Here is a 20,751-nt window from a genome sequence, read left to right as displayed (position 1 = left end):
ATTTTACTATCCAAGTACAGATACCTAACAATCAGGCAGTTAATGCCACCTCCTCATTTAGTAAAACTTCAGTCAGTTTTTCTCCCAGAGACATTTATTGAGACATTTGGGTCTTCTGAGTCCAGAAAAGCAGGAAGGCCCTGCTCTGAGAAATGAACCATCTAAGGTTCAGGACCTCCACTTGGAATTAGGCATCTGATGAAAATTAATCACTCTTTAACACCTTTATGATGGAACATCTGTAAGCATCACTTAAACTCAACAGAACAGGAGCAGGAGGCTGCCCAGAAAGAAAAGGAGAAGGAGACATGATTCTCATTAATCTAGGCAGGGTTAGCAGGAAAACTGCAAAGCAAGTAGAGCTTCCCTGCTGCTGGCATGGGAAACAGTTCCCTTTTTTTACAGCCTCAAGACCACTGGCTTATTATAGGAACCATAGAGAAAAAAGTGTGAAAGACTGCAGTGACTCTGGAAATGACAGGGGCTTGTAAATGCTGTGCTGAATGAAAAAGCAGTAGTGAGCTGACAGTTGTGCACTGAAGGTACTGCACAGACATACTCCATCAGCCCTTGTATCCCTGCTGTAAGGGCTGGCTGCCTTTAATAAAAGCTGCTACAGCATCAGAGTTTGCAGCAGCTGAAAAATGGGGACAGGTAAATAATATCAGGAAAAAAGGAATGAGGTGAGATGGTGTTTTGGCAGAAGTCACCAGTGGTGCTGCAAATAAGTTCCATTTTAAAGATTTCTCTAAGCATACACCCAATGAATTGATGTTACCTACCACTGGGAGCACTGAAAGATCCAGAACAGATTCTGAAAGCCAGAACCACACCATGTGTGGCTTCCAAGGTGCAGCTCTTACCATTGACTACATTCTTGCACAGATTGGCAGGCACAGAGCTGTCCTAGGAAAAAAAACAAATAAAAATTCCAGAATATGTTAATCAGGCAGTCACAGGACCACATGCTGCTATTTATTCAGGTTTGTGAGCCCTGCTGTGTGTTCACACAAGAGAACATGGTAAGGCACAGGGATGTCTTAACAGAAGTCTTGATCTTCAGATATTTGGACAGGAGGTAGGCAGAGCTGCTGGGCCAAGCAAGTCTTCATTACTGGATGACCTCACCATCTAATGTTGAGACTTTAGAGATGTTCATCAAGGTTTTCCATCTTGTATTTAGCTCCTTTTATTTGCCATAGAAGAACATCTGACCCTGGCCAGCAGCCAGGTGTCCACACTGCAGTTCTGTCCCCAGACCCCCCACCCTACAGGCTGTGAACCCCTCCTCAGCCTGATCCAGTACACAAGGGTTCACTCTTGCCTTCTCTTCTTCCTTTGCAGGACCAGGACTTGCATTCATTGCTTACCCTAAAGCTGTGACCATGATGCCTCTTTCTCCTCTCTGGGCAGCCCTCTTCTTCATGATGCTCATATTCCTTGGATTAGACAGTCAGGTATGAAACCAGCACTGTTCACAGATTTTATTTGCCATATATTTCATATATTTATATATATTTATATATTTATATTCATATATAATATGATATTTATATAATTTATAAATTATATATATTCATATAAAATATATTTCATATATATATATGTGGCATATATGTATATAGATGCCATATGTTCATATATTTATTTGCCATAAAAGAACATCTGACCCTGGCCAGCAGCCAGGTGTCCACACTGCAGTTCTGTGCCCAAACCCCCCACCCTACAGTTCTGTGAACCAGCACTGCTCACAGGTTTTGTCAGATTCCCAGGCATGGGAGCACCATCTAACCTGAGGAAGCAATGAACCCTCACTTAATTCCTTGCTTAAAACCCCTGATGCAAGTTCATTATGTAAAATATAGAATCACAGAATCATAGAACTGGCTGGGCTGGAAGGGACCTCAGAGATCATCGAGTCCAACCCTTGAACCTTGAACCACTCTATGTGATAGTGGAGATTCCTTCATGATGAGACTGTGAACACGGATTCAGCCTGACTGCAGCTGTTATTATTAACATGGAATTCAGTTTGAACTTTAAATGTAGGTGGCTAAATGTCACTGTTCAGTGAAATATCAACGTGTCTTCCCATTTTAAAGCACTTTGCAGTGAAATTTGAAAGTGAGACTCAGACTGTGGTACTATAATTCCTGTGGTGTATTTATCCTTCCAGGGACCATAGCAAGCAGTGTGTAGTCACATTCTGCAGCACAGAAGTGCACAGAAGTTACCTTTCCTCTGTGACCATGAACCCAGGACAGCTGCTTGGGGACAAATGCAAAGGAGCTGGCATTGTTAGCAAGCAGCTCAGCTCAAAGTTTGTGATTCTCTGCAGTAGATTAAAGCTCCTCATTGCTTATTTTGCATGACATTTCCAACCATTAAACGGTATTTTAGTAATTGCTCTTTTTTTTTTCCTGGCATAACTTTATTTTTTTCAAAGTCTTTTTTAAAGTTCTTGAATCCTGCTCTTGACTGTTCCAATGAAGCAGGCTTTGTATTTACTACCTTTGGGCAGTAATTCTGGTGTCTGTATCAGAAACCTTGCTCCAGAGCCCTGAGTCAGATGCTCAGGCCTTTTGCATTCTACTGAGTTTCCAAGTTAATAAGAATGTCCCTTCCCTTCTTCAGAAGATGTACTTGGCTTGGGCACTTTGTAGCTTTATGGAACTTTTCTGTAAGATGGAGAGAACTTGTCTGAAAAGCCTGCAGTTCATCCAGCAGTGCTGGAAGGTGCACAGTGCTGCACAACATTCCTTTCAGTGACTGGAGTGCAGGATGCTTAAAATGAAAACCTGCTGCAGTCCTAGCAGATTTTGTACATCATTTAAGTCCCATTCGAGTCCCATTTGAAAAATTTAATTTTTATCTAATCCATCTGCTGCAGGAAAAAAGCATTGTGAGATTCATACCAGTGGATTCAGCTGCTTGACTGTGGTGGTAGTGGGCTGGAAATCCACAGGTTTGGACTTCTCATTGGCAGTGGGGTTCCTCCCAGTTTGAGAGTGCCCTTAGGGGTCATTCAGTCCCTAGGATGAGAACACAGATACTTGAAGTGTTCTGTAGCAAATCCAAATTCCAGCAGCAGATGAGACACATTTGATTTGTACTTTCCTCTCATCTGTTGCAGTTTGTGTGTGTGGAAAGCATTGTGACAGCTGTTGTAGACATGTACCCCAAGATTTTCCGGAGGGGCTACAGAAGGGAACTGCTGATCCTTGGCCTGTCCATCGTGTCCTACTTCCTTGGCCTGATCATGTTGACTGAGGTAAGATCTGCTCCTTTTTGGGAGGAGGAATTGGGTTTCTGTTTGTAAGCAGAACAGATCCAATGCCAGAGCATTTGCCAGAGACAAACTTCAGCGTCAGGACTATGGCTGTGAAATACCTGAGGGACTGCTCTCAACTCCTGTCTAACATTTGAAATGTGAAATGTGTCCTCAGGAAGCATTTTAATCGAAGTTACACAGCCAAGGAAATTCCATCTGCTTTGCACCAGCCAAGGACAGAGAACAACTGGGGTTTACTCTGGGCAGACCAGACTGAAAACAACTCCATTTAGGATTAAAAGATCCATAAAAAAGATGAAGTACAGTGAATAGAGAAAGCTAAGATGTGGCTTTATTTTTATATCAGCAGGCAAGGTAATCAATACAGCCATCTCCAAGCAGAAATTGCTTCAGTAAGAACAAATAAAACTGAAAAAGAGAGGCAGGGTCCATGCTGCCTCTGCCCATATTCCTCTGCTTGCTGGGCCAGCAGAGCCTCCCTGTACCAGGCAAGAAAAAAGTGTCAGGTCTGGAGAGCTGCAGAATGAAATGCCTGAGGAGTGCCTGGGGGAGGCACTGGCTCTGCTCTGCCTGTGCAGAGAGCTGAGGAGGGGGGCAGCAGCCTCCCAGGGCTTCCTGAACTCAGCTGAGGTCACTTGAAATCCCTCCAGAGACATCCCCAGCCCTCAGATGATGTGCTTTTCAAATTGCTTTGTTACTGGAAATGAGCAGTGGTCTCCTGAAAAAGGTTTAAGGCAACTGTAAGGATGTTAGGCTGTTGTCCTCAGTATGCAAGTTTTTACAATAGAATAAATCAGCTAATCAGAACATATTAGCTGCAGATACACTTTAAAGGAAAGAATTACTAAGAATAGGGACAAGAGTGGAGACAAGGACAAAATGAAACTTTTGTTGTTTCTTTTAATGATAGTTTGTTCCAGACTAATCAGATACCTTTCTCTGATAAGAGATATGACATGGAGTGAGTGCAGCTGAGCAGAAGTTTTACATACAGTGAGGCAATTGAAAATTCACCAGAAGAAAAATTAGTGATTTTATTCAAAAGAATAGTGGTACAAGTATCTGGACAAAGAGGAGATGATGAGTGTTGGTGTTAAAAGAGACAGTGTCTGAAATTAGATTCTTAGTAAAGTTACACAAACAGCACTTGGTAGCAATTTTCTCTACTATCAGTGGTTGAGCTGGTATTAAAACAAGTCACATCCAGTCACTGGCTGCTTGTGACTAGGCCCCTGGTGATTTGTCCCTTCTTCATCTTTAATTTTGAACTTGTTGGCAGATTTCAGTCAGTTTAACAGTTCTCTGGACAGGTCTGACTGTTGTAAGCAAGTGAGAAAATACAGGAGAAGAATTTTGTCTTTGATAGATACGACAGCTGACATGGCAGAGTCACAGTAAGGGAGTGTGTCTTCATTAAAAGCACACTTACTTCTTCCATACTTGTTGGAATTGTGGCCCCAGAGGGTGCAGAAAATTCCAGCTCAGGGAGAGCAAAGCGTGCACAGCACATGCTGTGCAGCTGGCTCAGGAGACTGCTTGGGTTTGGTTGCTCTCCCTTCTGGAAGTCCAGAGGTTGCTATTTCAAAGCCACCTGGAGAAAAAATTGTTAGGAGATCAGTTTTAAAAAGCTTGCTCAGAACCAGTGTGATACTTATTTCACTTTTATTTTGGGGGTGGGGGTGTCAAATAATAATGACTCAATGAAATAATATGGCTTAAAGGCTGTGAGGTCCATTCTGACCTTGTGAATCGGTTCCCTTATTTTCCAGTCACTATGCCCTTGGGGAATGACTCTACAAGCTACAGATGTTGTCTTCTTCCCCCCCATTTTTAGTAATTCTTTTACATATTAACAGCACAGCCACAAAGACAAGACCCTGCATCTTCATGTGCAGCACCTGTGGGTGAATGAAGCTCAGGTGGGGGAGTGCTTTGGAGACAAGCCAAATGTGCCTCTCTCTGCTGCAGGATTTACTCCCTGCAAGCAAATGCAGAGTACTCAACAGGCACAGGAATAATCCTTCCTCATTGCTGTGAAGGAAAAAAGTATCCTTCCCAATAACACATCCCTAAGAAATTAATAGTAGTTTTTCAAGAAGGAACCAACTTGAGCAGGAAGGTTGGCAGGGAGCCAACAGACTGACAGTGTCACTAAAGCCATATGTGCTATGTAATATTCCCACTGATGACAAAAAAAACAATTTTTTTTTTGTCCTTGTTCTGTTTCTGTCTTTCAGGGTGGGATGTATGTCTTCCAGTTATTTGACTCCTATGCAGCCAGTGGCATGTGCCTTCTTTTTGTTGCCATATTTGAATGTGTCTGCATAGGTTGGGTTTATGGTGAGTTGCTGAAAATTGCTGTGGGTTTGGGTTTTTCAGGAAGTTTTCTGCGTGCATAAGAGCAACGTGGAAGCCTCGTGGCCTTACAGAGTGTGGCCCTCCACCACCTCATGCCCTACAAAAGTCAGGAATGCCTTTTTTGCCACTCCAAGTACCAAAGGTGGTGGAATTGATTTTTCCTTTTCCCCTGTGCCCTTGTCAGGACTGACTTAGAGCTGTCTGGGTGCTCACACCTGAGCTTGTAGCACACAAACACTCTCTGCCTGGGCTTGCTCAGGCTGCTGGTGACCAGAGGGCATTTCTGTCTGACAGATCTGGTCATGTTGGTCAGGAACAGATGGAGGCAGCAACCTCTGCCCCAAGTGTGGAGCAGGTGACAGAGATCTGTGTGTCAGGGACCTGGCAGTGTCAGTCCCTGCAGCTCTGTAAGAACCTGTGTTATTTTCTTTGTGCTTTTAAATACTGACCTTTACCACCTCCTACACCTGCTTTTCATTTGGGTTTTTTTGGGCAGGCAGCAATCGATTTTATGAAAACATTGAAGATATGATTGGGTACAAACCACTGTCTCTGATCAAATGGTGCTGGATGGTCTTAACTCCAGGGATCTGCGCAGTAAGTACAGACTGTCCACGTGCTTTGGGTCAGACATGAGGAGGGGTTTTGTGCCTATCTGTGGAATTTTTCTGCTTCTAGCAGTTGACAATGGTTGAGAAAAACACCTGTTGATTTGTGGCGTGTCTTATCATTAAAAAACACTCTGTAGAATCTGTAAGTGTTGTTAAATACTCTGTGAATAGTGAGAAATCTTAGTATAGACTGTAATAGGAAAACAGTAAACTCTGAGCCCAAAATGAACATCTTCCAGTACAACAGAGGGGTTTTTTCACCACATTGCTGGTCTGCCTGGTGCCCACCCAGCATCACCTGAGTTCCTCCAGACTTGGGCTGGTTTCCCTGCTGCTCCAGCCTCCTGTTCCCTGCCCTCTCTTCAGCTGAGCAGACATTTTTCACAGAAGACAGGACAATTTTTCTTCTACTAAAGGTTGTAGAAGAGGCCAAGAGCACATCTCATGTGCAAGATGAAGGGGAAGGAATTTGCCTTACCAGAAGCCAGCAGCACTGCTGCCAATGCTGTCAGTCTGCTGTGACCAGCTAAGAGGGACAGAATTACAAAGGAAGCATGACCAGATTGCCCAGAAATTTCATCCACAAGTGCTTGAGGATTGGATGCTAAAATCTTCCAATTTCCAACATGTACCTGAGAGCAACTGCCAGCCCACAGATGCTGGGGGGACCTGGAGATCCAGGGTCCCTTGAGTTCTGACACTTCATTTGCAAACTTGGGAACATTTCTGATTCATTTTCACCAGCTCTGAAGCAAACTTCAGACTTGCTCTTGCACAATCTTTTCACCACCTGTGGGGGGGTGGTAACTTTTCTATACTTTTAAAAATGTAAATGGTCCAGACTGCCTGATTATACATCTGCCAGATTCAGACAGATACATTTGAGCTTTTGTGAGGATGAAAAAGTTCACTTGCAGAACTGCAGATTCAGACAGTGGGTTAAGGCAACTTTGAGACTTTTGGCTGTCTTGTTTTCATCATGCCAGGTCAGAGACAATGCAGTTTGTTATTTAATCACAACTGATTCACAGCAGCAGAACTTAATCTTTCCTTCCCAGCTGCTGTTTTCCATCAAAGTGCAGGTTTTATTGTCATCAGGAGGTAAATAGGATTTAAATGTGAAAGATTGTTCATTTCTTTGGAAGCTAACAGGACATGTTATTTAAGCTGTACATAAAAGAAGATACTGCTGGGGGTTTTTTCCTCTGTCTGCAAAGCTCACCTCAGTTTTCCATCTTCAGGGAGACTTCCAAAACAGTCATTTTCTTGTTATATGTGCAGTGTCTTTTCCATACACCACTGATATGTGTCTCTGCTTATTTCAGGGAATCTTCATCTTTTTCCTGGTGAAATACAAGCCTTTGAAATACAACAATGTGTATATTTACCCTGACTGGGGCTATGGCATAGGGTGGATGATGGCACTCTCCTCCATGATCTGTATCCCTCTGTGGATCTGCATTAAGCTGTGGAAGACAGAAGGCACATTCATCGAGGTAAAGAGAGCTTTTCAGATTAATGATACTGAAAGAAGTGCAGGAGACTGAGTGCAGGCTGCTCAAAAAAGCAATGCAATGTACCTGGTCCAGTGACTCCTGAGGTTAGGGCTCTCTGCCCCTGGTGGAAAGAGGCATCTCAATTTTCTCTGGTTTTTAGAATCACAGATTCTTTTGGTTGGCAAAGATCTTTAAGGTCATCAGGTCATTAAGGTTAACCCAGCACTGCCAAAGCCACCTCTAAGCCATGTCCCTGAGCACCATATCTGCATGGCTTGGAAATCCCTCCAGGGATGGTGACTCCTCCACTGCCCTGAGCAAAAACTCCTTTGGAATTTCTTTTTTTTTTTTTTTTTTTTTTCTTTCACTGACTTCATCCTATGTACTATAGCTTTAAGGTGTCTGTTCCTCCTCAGTATCTGTAACATCAGGTAAAGCCCTCAAGAAGGTTTGTATGAGCCATTCATTTGGGTTGGCTGCTTTCTTTCCATGCTTTTGGTAATTTTATCAGGATTTTCCTCCAGGAGCTGAGTAGCAAATACACACATAAGTCTTCTGGACAGGTTTCCTGATTGCAGGTCTCCTAAGTGAGAAAGAGAGGAAAAGAGAAATATTCAGGGCAGTTTTCTAATACTTGGCATCAGGTTATCTCGGGTCTAGGCTGAGGTGAAGATGATTAAAGATAAGACCTTAAAGAAAGACAGTGAAGCTGATTCTAATGGAAGGAACAAGAGTATAAACCCTCAGTCAGTAAAAGCAGGGATCCCAGTATTGCCTCCTTCCAAATACATGCAGGGAAGGCACTTTATTTCATCCCTTTCCTGCTCTCTCAGTCGTCCTGATGTTCTGCAGGCTGATGCTGCTGTGAAGAATAAGACAGTGGGAATTGCTGTGCCTGGGGTAGCTGTAGCACTTTAGGAAGTTCTCTCAGTGTATACCCACACTTCCACATTGTCCCCCTTTCTGAACCAGAGGGTACAACACCTGAACACAGCTGAGGATGTCTCAGTGCAATAAAGACAGGGAGAAGCTAACATGCAGTTTATTGTGCTGGCTGATGGCAGCCCATACTGAGATGAGTCCCTTAAAGTGATTAAACAGGGCCTAGGAAATCTCTCCTCTGGGCACATTATTCATACTACAATTTTGTATAAGATGCTGAAAGAGGAAATTTTGCACAAATCTTAACATGAAGTATTTCCTTTGTGCATCAACCTTACCTTAGACCTAGACTCTAGTCTGAAGTGCTGCACACACTTTCCAGCATCTTTCCCAGATGTGGATGATGAGCAGAGTTTTTTTCACAGGTGGGGACTCCTCAGGAAGCCAACTTCTGCAGCCTCTCTGCTCTCCAGGCTGTGAGCAGCAACACTGCTGCTATTGCTGTAAAAGAGAAAGTTCTCAGCTTCCCTCACCTACGTTTTCTCTTTTTTCCTCTATTGCAGCTTCATACACTTAGGCAGGCTCTCTTTTTGTTTCAGTATATATCCTTTGATATCCATGAGAAATAAAATGTACCCGTGGAACAGGCCTTACCCAGAGCATTGTGCTGAATTTCCTCCTGGAAAGGAAGGTTTCTCCCAAGCAGCATGGAAATTCCCTTGGTCTGTGCCTTCATTCTCTGGCCTTGGGTCTGGTGTGACCTGCAGGGAGCTGGAACAGGGAAATGAGGAGCAGGCGTGCAAGAGAAGAGTCTGGTTTAGAAATGTGTGTCTGTGAACATGAAAAAGATCATGATTTCCATTTTCTCCGATTTTCTAGAAATTCAGGAAGCTGATTACACCTAGCTCAGACCTGAAAATGAGAGGGAAACTTGGAGGAGGAGCCTACATTGCAGCATTAAATGACTGCGATGCCAAACTGAAAGGAGATGGCACCATTGCAACCATTACAGAAAAGGAGACACATTTCTGAAAGAACTATCTTTTTGTTTGTTTGTTTTATTTTTTTTTTTTTATAAATAAATAAATAAATTCACTTAATTATAGAGGCTGGCTTGTTTTGCACAAAATTTTATTAACCAGTTAATTTTTAAAGTGAAAATTGTATACTTGTTTAAAAGTGATTTTTTTTTAAATTACTATATAAGTAATGATTATGTAAAAGAAAAAAGAAATAGTATTATACGGAATGTTAGTGATGACTTCTTGTAATATGGTGATTTCAGTACATGTGTGGGGTTTTTTTTAGAATTTAGAGGGACCTGTATAATGTGCTGTAAAACTCCTCTACTTTGCTTTCTGGCAGGTGTAACATTGTCTAGACACACGCAGCCAACCTGTTTGCCTTTCAGACCATCTCAGCTTTTAATGTATGTACATCCAGGATGTCCTTTTGTTTTCACTGGGAGAACCTGTGAGGGGCTGGGGGGTGACTCTGTACCAGCTGTAGGACACAGCACTGGGTGCAGGCTGTCTCTAAAGCCCACTGAGAGCAGAGGGGGCTTTTTTCAGCCTCCTCCAGGCCAGGGCAGCTGCAAGACTGAGTTTTGGCCCTGACAAAGCTGCTCTTTCAGGGCAAGGGTGGTGAAGCAGACAGGAAGCACCCCCTCAGCTGCTCTTACTGCCTCCCCTCTCTGTTTGCTTCGACAGGTCTAAAAATGGGGCGAAATGGGCCCACTTCTGAGTCACTGTTTTTCTGGAGATTATGTATAGAGAATGTTTCCTATGGGCTATGAATTCTGCTGCTCTTGGAAGATAATGGTCCCTGAGATGAGGTCTACTCCTTCTGGAGACCTCTAAACTGCTTTCTCTTGTGTCTGGGTGGCCAGTACTTCATTTTGGTTGACACTTTCCATCCCCTAAAGTAAAACCTGTTTGTCTCTGCTTCTACAGCAGGAGATCAAGCTTACTTTATTTATGTGGAGATGTTCTGAAGGAAAAAAGTGCAGGTTTAGGGCTCTGCATACCTTGGCCTCTCTGTCCTTCCCTTTCTCTGCTTGCCAGGAGAACTTTCTCAAGGAACTTTCTGGACACTCTGAGCTTAGGCCCTGGTTGCTCTACATGGAAATGGTATCAAGGGGTTGCACTGAAGTCAGAGTCTGTTTGGTGGAAGGCTGGAGAAGTTGGTTCTTAACCATAGAATGCCAGGCTGGAAGGGACCTCAAGAATTATCTGGTTCGACCTTTCTTAGCAAAAGCACGGTCTAGACAAGATGGTCCAGCCAGCTCTTACACGTGGCCCCTGCTGGGGAGCACAAGAGTTCCCTGGGGAAATTACTCAAGGATTCCAGGAGGTCATTGGTATGTGGTGCAGATGAAGGAATTCAGAGCGATGTTGCCACTTCTCCATTTTGCAAAAGGAGCAAAGTTGTGTTTGTGGTGTCAGGAAAAGGAGCAGTATTGGGTCTGTGATTTCTGTGATATGTTTCATTTGATCGGTGATTTCATTGATTGAGTAGGAACTGAATCCCTCTGACTGAAAACAGATCTTGTATGTGAATCCAACTGGTTGTTCCCATGAGGTGTGCAAATGTCAGCCCCGCTATGACAGTCTCTAACTGACTCTCTCTTGGGTTTGTTTTCTTTCACCAATATTCCAAACTCTATTATTTGTTCTGGACAATTTTTATGTTTTCTTGTCCTGTTTATTTTATTTAATGGCTGCATGAGAACCCTGTGGAGGAATACTGTACTTCATGGGGAGAGCCAAGCAACAGCCTGAGACAGCTCAGAAGAAAGCACATAAAATCTGCTGTTCCTCTGCAGTTCAGAACCACCACAGCTCAGCTACCAGCACCTGGAGTTATTAGAAACAGAAGTGGCTGCTGCTTTCTCCAGAGAACAGGATTTCACTGGGAGGCACCAGGTGTTACCTTCATCCCACCAAGAACTGTACCTGCAGCCAGCACTTCTCTGAGGTTTTGTGGTTCCCTCTTAAAAAAGCATTTTCATAGAGTCATTTTGTCTCCAGTCACGTCATTAAATCTAACAGATCTGTTTGATTTTACTTCATCTTCTTTGTATTTTTCATGTGGTCAAGCAGAGGTCTGATAGGCAACTTCTCAGCCACAGTTCTGCTTCAGATACTCAGATATATCTGAATATATCTCAGATATATTCTGATATATCTTATCAGACATTCAGATATGTCTCCTTCAGGGAAGGAGATGCTGAAGGAGTCTGCCTGTACAGAGGTATGGAGCCACCATCTGGGGAATCAATGCTGACCTCCCCCAGAGGGAGTCTTCAGCTTGGCATCCACAATGGGGGGGTACCAAGGAAAACCCCTGTCCTGTTGGGAAATGATACTTCTTGGAAATGTTCCCAGAATGGAAACTGCAGGTTGAGGTACTTAACTACAGCAAACACAACAGAGCAACTGAAAGCTACAGACTGACGTTGAGAAAAACCCTTCTCCAAAACCTTAATATCTGGGGAAGTTCTAATGAGTTATGAGTGTTTTTAATCCAGGGTCTCTTTCTGGTCTTGCCTGCAGAACTAAGGCCCCAGAGCCATCTATGGGCCTTGGGATGCATGATGAGAGTAAATGTCAAAATGTTTGCTTACCAGTGAGGGATCTGCTGCTGTGGATGTCTTGTTAGGTTACACCTGGCCTTGATTGCAGTCACCTGCAGCAATCAGGACTCCTCATGAATGTTTACAGTCAAATGTGCCAAGGGGTGGAAGCCCCACCACTTCACCAGCCATCTGTTTGTTAGCCGCCAAATGAGAGTCCCAGAAGTCAGGGTTGCCCTTTGAACCACCCTCTGCTGGAGCAGACACAGGTGCCTGGTGGGGCTGAGGCTGGCAGTGTGTTTGAACTGCTGTACTCATCCCAACATCTCCACAGGAACCAGGTATGGTTCCTGGAAGATGCTTCCTGTCCTGCTGCTATGAACCATTTCACCCGTGGCTGTACACACACACATGGGGTTTGGCATGGTCTGAAGTATGATGCAGTATTTTACTAATGTGCTGTGCTTGTAAATGTGTGCATTTAATATCTGACCTGTTTAACAGTCTACTGATTTTTAAAAATATATTTTTCTTTTGTGGGGAGGGTAAATTTCCTAATAGTGTTTGAGTTTTGCTCTGGGTTTGTTGTTTGTTGTTTTGTTTTGGGGTTGTGTTTTTTTTTTTTAAACCATATGAAGGGGAAATGCAAAAAAACCAACTATATTGTGATGAGGTTTTTTTATGCAGTAGAAACAATATTGCCCTTTTCTGAAATACCTGCAGCATTATTAAAAATAATACAATAAAAATGAACAACCACTGAGGTCTATGTGACATTTTACACAAAGAAAGATTCTGTTTGGGTTTGAAGAGCACAAGATTTCATCTACTTACTTGTTTTCACCAATTAAAGGAAATGGGCAAACCCCATTCTGTGTATTTTAGTTTATATTGATTTATTTTAGATGGGCACTCACTTCATCCAATAAATAATCATAGCTCCCCTGTTAGGGCAGAGATGTGTCCTTCCAGTTGACACAGGGAGCTTACAAACGAGAGAAGATTGAGCAGCATCTCTGAGCTCATCCAGTCAGCCTGGAGCTGAAACAAACTGATGTTCCCTGAGCTCACAACTCCACATCCCTCTTACTGAACAGAAACCCACACAGCACAGGGAACAAAGAGCTTCTCTTCAGGGCTGCTTCTCATCCTGAGCATGGGTCTGGTAAGGAAAACGTGCTGTGGGTCTGGGCAAAGCCTTTCAGTGCCACTCTGACTGCACCAACTCCCCCACAGCAGAGGCCCCAGGGGAAGGACTTGTGCCCTCTCCCCAGGGCAGACCCAGGCACCAGCCAGGCAGCAGCACAGGTTCTTGGCCCCATCTGGCAACTAAATATTGAGTAAATATGAACATAGCAGGACCTGAGCTGCTAATGGCTCCCCTGGTCAGAGGAATACCTCAACTTGGGCACCTGCAGTGCAACAGCAAGTTCAGCCAAGACTTCTAAACCCACCCCTAAACCCTCTTGAACGATTTAAAAAAAAAAAAAAACAAGTCCTGGTTGATAATATACTTGCACATCTTGCTGGAAGATGTGAAAATTTACACAGACAGACAGGAAAAGGGGAAAATTAGCTGGGATTCTCTTGAAAAAGGTTTGGAGAAGGGTGAGAAGCTTAAGAAGGCTTAACATCCAGCTGCTCAGGCTGCAGGAACACTAAGGGGGGAGCACCAACAGTGCAAGACAGTTTCCAGCTCCTCTTGCTGAAGCTGGTCTTACAAAGTATTCATTCTGATGTAACACAGCAAAGGGCCCAAGATCTGGCTGCTGATCTGCATTTGAGTTGCACACCTCTTTTCTTACACACTTTTAATTTTGAGAGGATCAGCTCCTTCATCTTTTTTTCTTAACCTTTGAGAGCTGCCACAAACCTCAGCCAAGTTCTGCACTCCCTCAAATCATTCTGAGTTCCAGTCACAGCCACCTCCTCGTTGGCAGGTCCTGCTCAAGCTGCTTGCAGAAGGCATCTCTTGGCCTTTCCAGCTGATTTTCTGCATCTGCCCTAGTCAGTTGCCTTCACTGCCACCTGTGCTGGTCCTTTCTGCAAACACAACAGCCTGACTACCAGTTGTGCCACACCAGAAGCCCACATATCCCCCACTGTTGTGTGTGGAAGGAAAAAAACAAACCAAACATCCCTTTGCTTGTGCCAAGGAATGCTTCGCCAGTCATTGTCTGTAGTGCTGTTACAAGGCAGTGAGCAGCACAAGCAGGCCCCTGTTCCTCAGATCTCACTGACAGAGGGTCCTTCTGCACTGTGATGAGGGCCATGGGTCCTTGCTGCTGTGGTGTTCCTAAAGAAGAGCCTAAAGCTAGCCAAGAGTTTCTTGCTATAAATTGCTAGTGACAAAATATCAGGGGATGCTCTCCATTTCTCTCAGTTTGCTGTTAATGAAGTCAGGCAGCCAACTCCTGTCCAGTCCTTACTACAGCCCTACACAAGGGTCCCAGCAGCTTGCCTTGGATGTCCCTGTGCCCCAACTCACCAGACACAGAGCTCTGGCTGAGCTCTTCACATTTCAGTGAAAACACCCACTTACTTACCAAGCTACACACAGATTAATCATTTCTCTCCTCTTCCCAAAGGGCTAAATGCTCTTTTGCCATGCTCAAAAGAGCAAACTGCAGCCATTCAGGCAGACACCTCCAGGGCCAACTCTACATTTGGTTGCAGCCAGTGAGCTGGGATGTAGCTGTGCCCCAACCAGCACTGGCATCAGGAAGCCCTGACACCCACAGGCACAGGGCAGAGGTTGAGCTGATCCAGATGACACAAAGAAAAGGGTAAAGGGACACAGTCCAGACCTCGTGCCACATCTGCCTGCACAAGTCCGGTGCCTTTGGAAAAGGTGTTCTGTGGTTTACCCAGATGTGACAGGAGATGCTGGGGTTGTTTCTGTGTTTGCATCCTTCCACCTGTGAATCAGCACATCTGGGCTGGCAGCAGGAGCAAGCTCAGCTGCTGCTGGCACCATCCTGCTCTGAGTGCTGTGTGAGGAGGCCAGAAAGACCCAAAACTGGTTCTTTATAATTGAACTCCACTCTTAGCTTGCTGCCAAGACAATTTGGAAGAACAAATGTATAAGCTGGAAGAGAAACAGGCTCAGGGGTTGTTTTGGGCTTCATCAGGTTGCTTGGTTTTGGTGTTTTGTGGTTTGGTTGGGTGTTTTTTTCCTTTTCCAGTGAAATCAGTTTTGTGTCTGTGGCACAAATCACAAGCCAAGTAGCACAGTACCAGGTCAGTGAGCACAAATCAGGAGAAAGCCTCATCACCAGGAGCAAAGGACAACTCTCATCATGTTGTCTGCAGGGATGAAAGCACAACAGATTACAACTGACATTTAAATCAGCTTTCAACTTTTACTGCTTATTTTTAGAGATGCTTTCCAGAAAACTAGCCCAGGTTGTGTTTAGAAGCCCCTTTGGCTTGTTTGCCAAAGTTTTGCTCCAGACTTCACAGACAACTTGTTGGGTTCTTCTGGCACAAACTTCTCCTCCTGCCCAAGCTCTAGGGCCTACTGCCTCTATAGGGACCACTTCCCCTTCCATACATTCCTGACCCCTCCTCAGTGCAATTCTTCCTCAATGAGAGGAGGAGGAAGTGGTGGTGTTGGAAGCTCTTAGCTGATTGGATTAATTACAAGGAATTGGCAGCACATGGCAACCATGATTAGAGGAGGGAAGTGATATAAGAGATGGCAAGGAGGAGCTCTCCTGGTGAAGGAATCCTGTGGATGGCTGTTACCAGGCAGCTTTTGTCTGCTGGGACTGGTGTGATGGACACAGAGACTGTCATCTCTTCCACCTTCCCTGAAGATGCAGGTAGAGTTAACAGCTGTTTCACCTCAGCTTATTTTCTAGTACTGTGGCTTTTGGAATTAGTCTGCAGTTTTTCATGGGTGTCTGGATTGTGTTGGAGGCCTTTGTGTGCCATGGCCTGAGCTGGCAGAATGGCTGTAGGGTTTGTTCTGACAGAACGTGCAGGTTGGAGCTCCATTATTCCCACCTTCCCAAACTCCTGCATTATCCATCCCCCTACGCATGGTTTCAGATGGAAGCCTGCTTCATGTGTTACCCTGCTGTTGCTGGCTGAAAAACACACCAATGTTTAGGTCATTGAAGAAAGATGGTTTAAAATTCTTTGGAGTTGAAGGATTTTTTCAGCAAATGTTCTCCAAGTTTTCTGTGTTCTTGGGAGCTGTAACATCTAGTCTGATGTGGTGCTATTGTAGGGGCTTCCATATCCTTGGAGCTGGTATGGGAAGGCAGGGTAAACATTTGTTTTAACTGTTCAGCTGAAGGTGTTGAATTTACCTGTACTTCTGGAGATTTTGGGGTGAAAACGTCACATGCTGATGGTTTGAAAAATAGCCTGCAGTTGATGCTGCAACAGTAGCACTGCGGGCAGGCTACTGAATCAAAGCACTGTGGCAAGTTCATGGGCAAACAGAACTGTCTAAGAAATACTGAAACTCAGTCGCTGGTGCTGTTTGCAGCCTTTCCACTCTCCTGTGCCACGATGTGGAGGAGATTCCCTCTCTCAGTGGGGGTTTCCTTTCTCCCTGGCTGCCAGAGGCTCCAGAAAAGGAACCTTGGAACAGCATTTCTGGGGTGCTGCAGGGGCACTTTTTGGTTAGAATCCATCCTGGGTGTGGCATAAAAGCCACCTGCATACCCACTGTTTGCAGCAGGCAAGCAGAGATCAATTCTATCATCAGTTTCCCCAAGGTCTGTACACATATTTGACATGCCCCATTTCACAGAACTAGAGCTGCTCCAGGTCCCTCCTGCAGCTGCAGCCTTTTTTTGACAGTGTTCTGACTCTTTTTCACCTGAAGGTTTGGTTCCCATATCATTAGGTGGCAGCACATGCCAACACAACATCAGCTCATGCCTGCAGCTCAGCAACAACACTGGGAGAAATGGAGTGAGAAGTTTGCTCAGACCCCCCCTCACCTTCCCAAGCAGAATGCATTTAGAGTCTTTACAGAGAAGCTGGAAGAGGAAAAAAGCCACCTGAGATTGGGACATTGCTAGGAAATGTCAATCAAGGAACAGATCCCATGGAGGCTTCAAGTGAGAGGCCACAGAAGTTAGTGGGAGGTCTCTCATGAGAGCAGCTGTGCAGCTGGACCTTTAGTGCTCTGGCAAGGTCCTTCAGCTCCGCTCTTTGAGGTTTTTGAAATGTCTGATTAAAAGGACTGAGCTTCAGTCCTCAAGGTTTGCCCTAGGGATTCTGTGATTCTTCAAAGCAGATGTATTGGTGAACTTAAGCTTCTGTCAATGTCAGCTACAACTTTGCTTCTGCTTTCCCCCAAATCTTGTCAGGGTTGCCAAGTTTCATCTTCACTTGCCCTGAGCATCTTCAAATAACCTGGATGGTTTTGTCACCTCTGACCAGGAGTTTTCAGACAGAAATAAATAGGTATTACTTACAAATTCCACATGAGGTAATTACAGTGCAGTTCTGAATAAAGAGCCTGATTTGCAATCACAGGGAAGCCTTCCTTCCATTACTGCTAATAAACAACTGTACAAGCTGGGAACTATTTAAAGCTCCACATTACCCTGCTTTTCTCCCAACAAGCTTGCACATTGATCCTGACATGCAGACTGGCAGCCTCATGGCATTTTGGAGAGGTCCAAGTGCATTAAGTATGTGGTACTATTTATTTTAGTACCCCCATTCCCACAGCAGCCACTGACTCACAAGAGAAAGCTGAGAGCGATATTTGGCATTTGTTTCCTGTGCAGCCCAATTTGCCTGGTTCATTAACCTGCTTTATGTAGCCAGAACCTCTGAGTCTGACATAGTTCTTTTTTTTTGGGCACATGTCAAAACTGGATTTGTCTATCTGAGCAACATTTGCTTTCAAAAACATGTTTAAAATGGCTGCAACAGCTTTGTTTTTTAAAGCAGATTTTGTGTTGTGTGTTAAGCTGTGTCTAGGCTGTACATTTGGCTCTCTAGCACCACTAAATGTGCAGGAGGCAAAGGAGATGGATAAAGCATCAGGTGTGTGATGTTATCATCTATCTCTTGGAGCAGGAATGGTTGGTTGGGAAGGAGGCTGGAGGCAAGTTCTGCTGCCACCTGTAAATGGACTGGATTAGCTGTATGCACGTCAGGAAAGAAAGGGAGAGGTTTATGCTCTTGTACCATATGAAAAAGGCTTTAATGGGTCTATTCCCCTATGTATGGAATGCAACATGCAGTGACAACTAAACTAAGTCACTAATTCTACACGTTCCTTGTGTGGTGCTGGTGTAGCTGGTAGTGCCTCACCAGTTCTGACAGAGGCTCTGGCTCTCCACTTCAGTGGCTTCTTTCTTGGAAAAGCTGATGTTCAAATCATGCAGCTTTCCTCCTGCCTGACATGCACTGGTGTGGCCTGGGGCTCACCTCAGATGCACACTTCTCCTCTCCTGCCCACAGAAGAAATTGCATTAGGAATGAGATCCTCAGTGACCTCTCTCAGTTCAGCAGATGTACCCATCCTCTGCCACGGGAGACTGAGCCTTCAGCTGCTGCCAAGGTGCAATTGGATTTGTTTCATCTCATTTTCTACCATGACCTTAAAACTGGCCCCTTGCTCCAAGTATAGGACTCCTTTTGGTTTCTCCAGCAGCCTGGTAAAAATGCTTGGAAAGCATTTGGAGACAAATCTAGGAGGTAAATGCCCCCCATATGCCTAGGAAGGATTTAGTTTCCTCTGTTCTTTGATACCTGCTCAATGGGAGAAATTATGAAGACCAAAAAAAGCTGGCAATATCTGAAATGTGAACATGGGATCACCTCTGCCAGACTCCACCCTAAGCCACATACCCCCTTTTTGTCCTTTTTATGTTGTTCTCTGGGCCCCCAGTTCAGACTGAGGGTCTGGACTCATGGAACTATTGTCCCCATATCAATGCAAAATTTGTTCCAAACACAAATATTTGCAGGGCAGAGCAGGGTCCTGCTGTGCAGAGGGATGTTTATGATCTAGTGCTGAAATGGGTTGAGAGTTTGGTCATGTCTGTTCATATATGCTAAAAAACCAATGTATAAATCTGAAAAGTCAGTATGCAGAAGTAGCCCAGGCTATCATTCTTACTGGAGTGGCAAAACATGTCCAATGCCTCCTTTCTGGCATGGGGCTTTTACCTCAAATTTGAACCTTCCATATTTTCAGTGTGCCCTGTGTGGAGAAGGGCAAGGATGCCTTTGAACTGCTTTTGTGTTTCCCTCTTGGGGTTTTTTTGGTTGTGTTTTGTTTTTTTTGATTAGTGAAGCATTCCTTTAGGTGGGCTTTCTCTACTGCTTCTACTGAGAAAATATTAGCTTGGTCTGCAATCACAAGCAGCTTTTCCTGTGACAATGATTCCTCCAAGTCTTTCCCCTGGCTTCACTTTTGTAGGACTTGGGAGGGGGGGGGGGGGAATGTGTACAGGGATCTATATTTGAGGTTCCAATGCCTTTCATGTCAGAACAGCTGGATTTCAAAAGCTGTGCCAAAAGAGACTGTGTTCTGAGGTTTGAATGCTGCAATTCCTAGCAGAGTTCCTCACTCCTTCATAGATGCATATGCCAAGGGATTTGGAGATGGCTCTCAAAGTGATCTTTGAAACCAAGCTGGGACTTTGAGAAGTGGAGACAAGATCCAGTCTCTTCAGAAGTTTCAGGAATCCACAGATTCCATACCAATGTGGGGTGTTCTGCTTTCCTCAGCACTAGCAGGTCATTTATATAGGCATGTTAAAATCTATGTACATATCCTGCTTCGGGTAACCCAGGCTGAGCACTTCAGCTGATGCATTTCCTTCTAAAGTCTCAGATCATGAACAGAACTGGTTTTAAAGGTGGCATTTCAGAGATTTCTAGTGCCACAAGCAAGAAAGCTTCCTGTGCCACTGGATGTCACTCTAACAATGCTCAAAGTACTTTGGCAGAACAACTCTTCATACTTCCACTATAAAAGTGTTCTGCCTGTTACACTCAGCAGAAGGGGGGCAAAGTAATCTAGAAGTTGCCATATTAAATGTCTGTGATGAAGTCATTCTTCTCTAGAGGCTTATTTTGTTGCATGGGTTGTTCTGGGCTTAAAAGTAAGGCAAATGTCCACTCTGTTTAACTGTCCCATGTCCAGACATGTTTGAGAAGTTCAGTGGGCAGCATGGAAGCTGAGTGTGCAAGTCCAGTAGATGTCAGGAGGATCTAACCCTTTCCTCAACTTTATTGTCAAAGAGTGACAAGTTATATGTCAGGAATCTGCTAAGGGATAATTTAGCTCAGGGATCAAGGATGCTGCCACTGGGAGCTTCATCAGAAGCGTCTCAGTAGAGAAGAGACTTGCCTGAGGGTAAAGCAACCCCCCAGTAATGGGGTTAAGGTGCTGTACAGAGAATTTGAGCCACAAATCAGCAACAGCTACACGTGGAGGATGGGTGCCCTGAGGATGGTAGGGAGGGGAGAGAAGCCTGCAATACACCAGTAGAGAGCCTTCTTGCCAGAGGGCTTTGGGTAACTAAAATAATGTTTTCCATTACCTAGGCA

General features: G+C 44.5%; 1 protein-coding gene across 1 annotated transcript in view; it reads left to right on the top strand.

Annotated features, from left to right (window-relative positions):
- The window catches only part of SLC6A11 (solute carrier family 6 member 11), an 89,615-nt gene extending 79,944 nt beyond the window's left edge, over window positions 1-9,671 (top strand). Inside the window, exons 9-14 of the mRNA XM_008506208.2 lie at window positions 1,345-1,457; window positions 3,134-3,271; window positions 5,530-5,632; window positions 6,147-6,247; window positions 7,587-7,757; window positions 9,519-9,671. Coding sequence (XP_008504430.1) covers window positions 1,345-1,457; window positions 3,134-3,271; window positions 5,530-5,632; window positions 6,147-6,247; window positions 7,587-7,757; window positions 9,519-9,671 — 779 coding nt within the window. The remainder of the gene's footprint in view (window positions 1-1,344; window positions 1,458-3,133; window positions 3,272-5,529; window positions 5,633-6,146; window positions 6,248-7,586; window positions 7,758-9,518) is intronic.
- The last annotated feature ends 11,080 nt before the right edge of the window (window positions 9,672-20,751 follow it).

This window comes from Calypte anna, chromosome 12 (genome assembly GCF_003957555.1).
Source record: "Calypte anna isolate BGI_N300 chromosome 12, bCalAnn1_v1.p, whole genome shotgun sequence".
Classification (NCBI taxonomy): Eukaryota; Metazoa; Chordata; class Aves; order Apodiformes; family Trochilidae; genus Calypte; species Calypte anna.
Note: the sequence above shows the minus strand (reverse complement) of the source record. Positions and strands in the feature narration are given on the sequence as shown.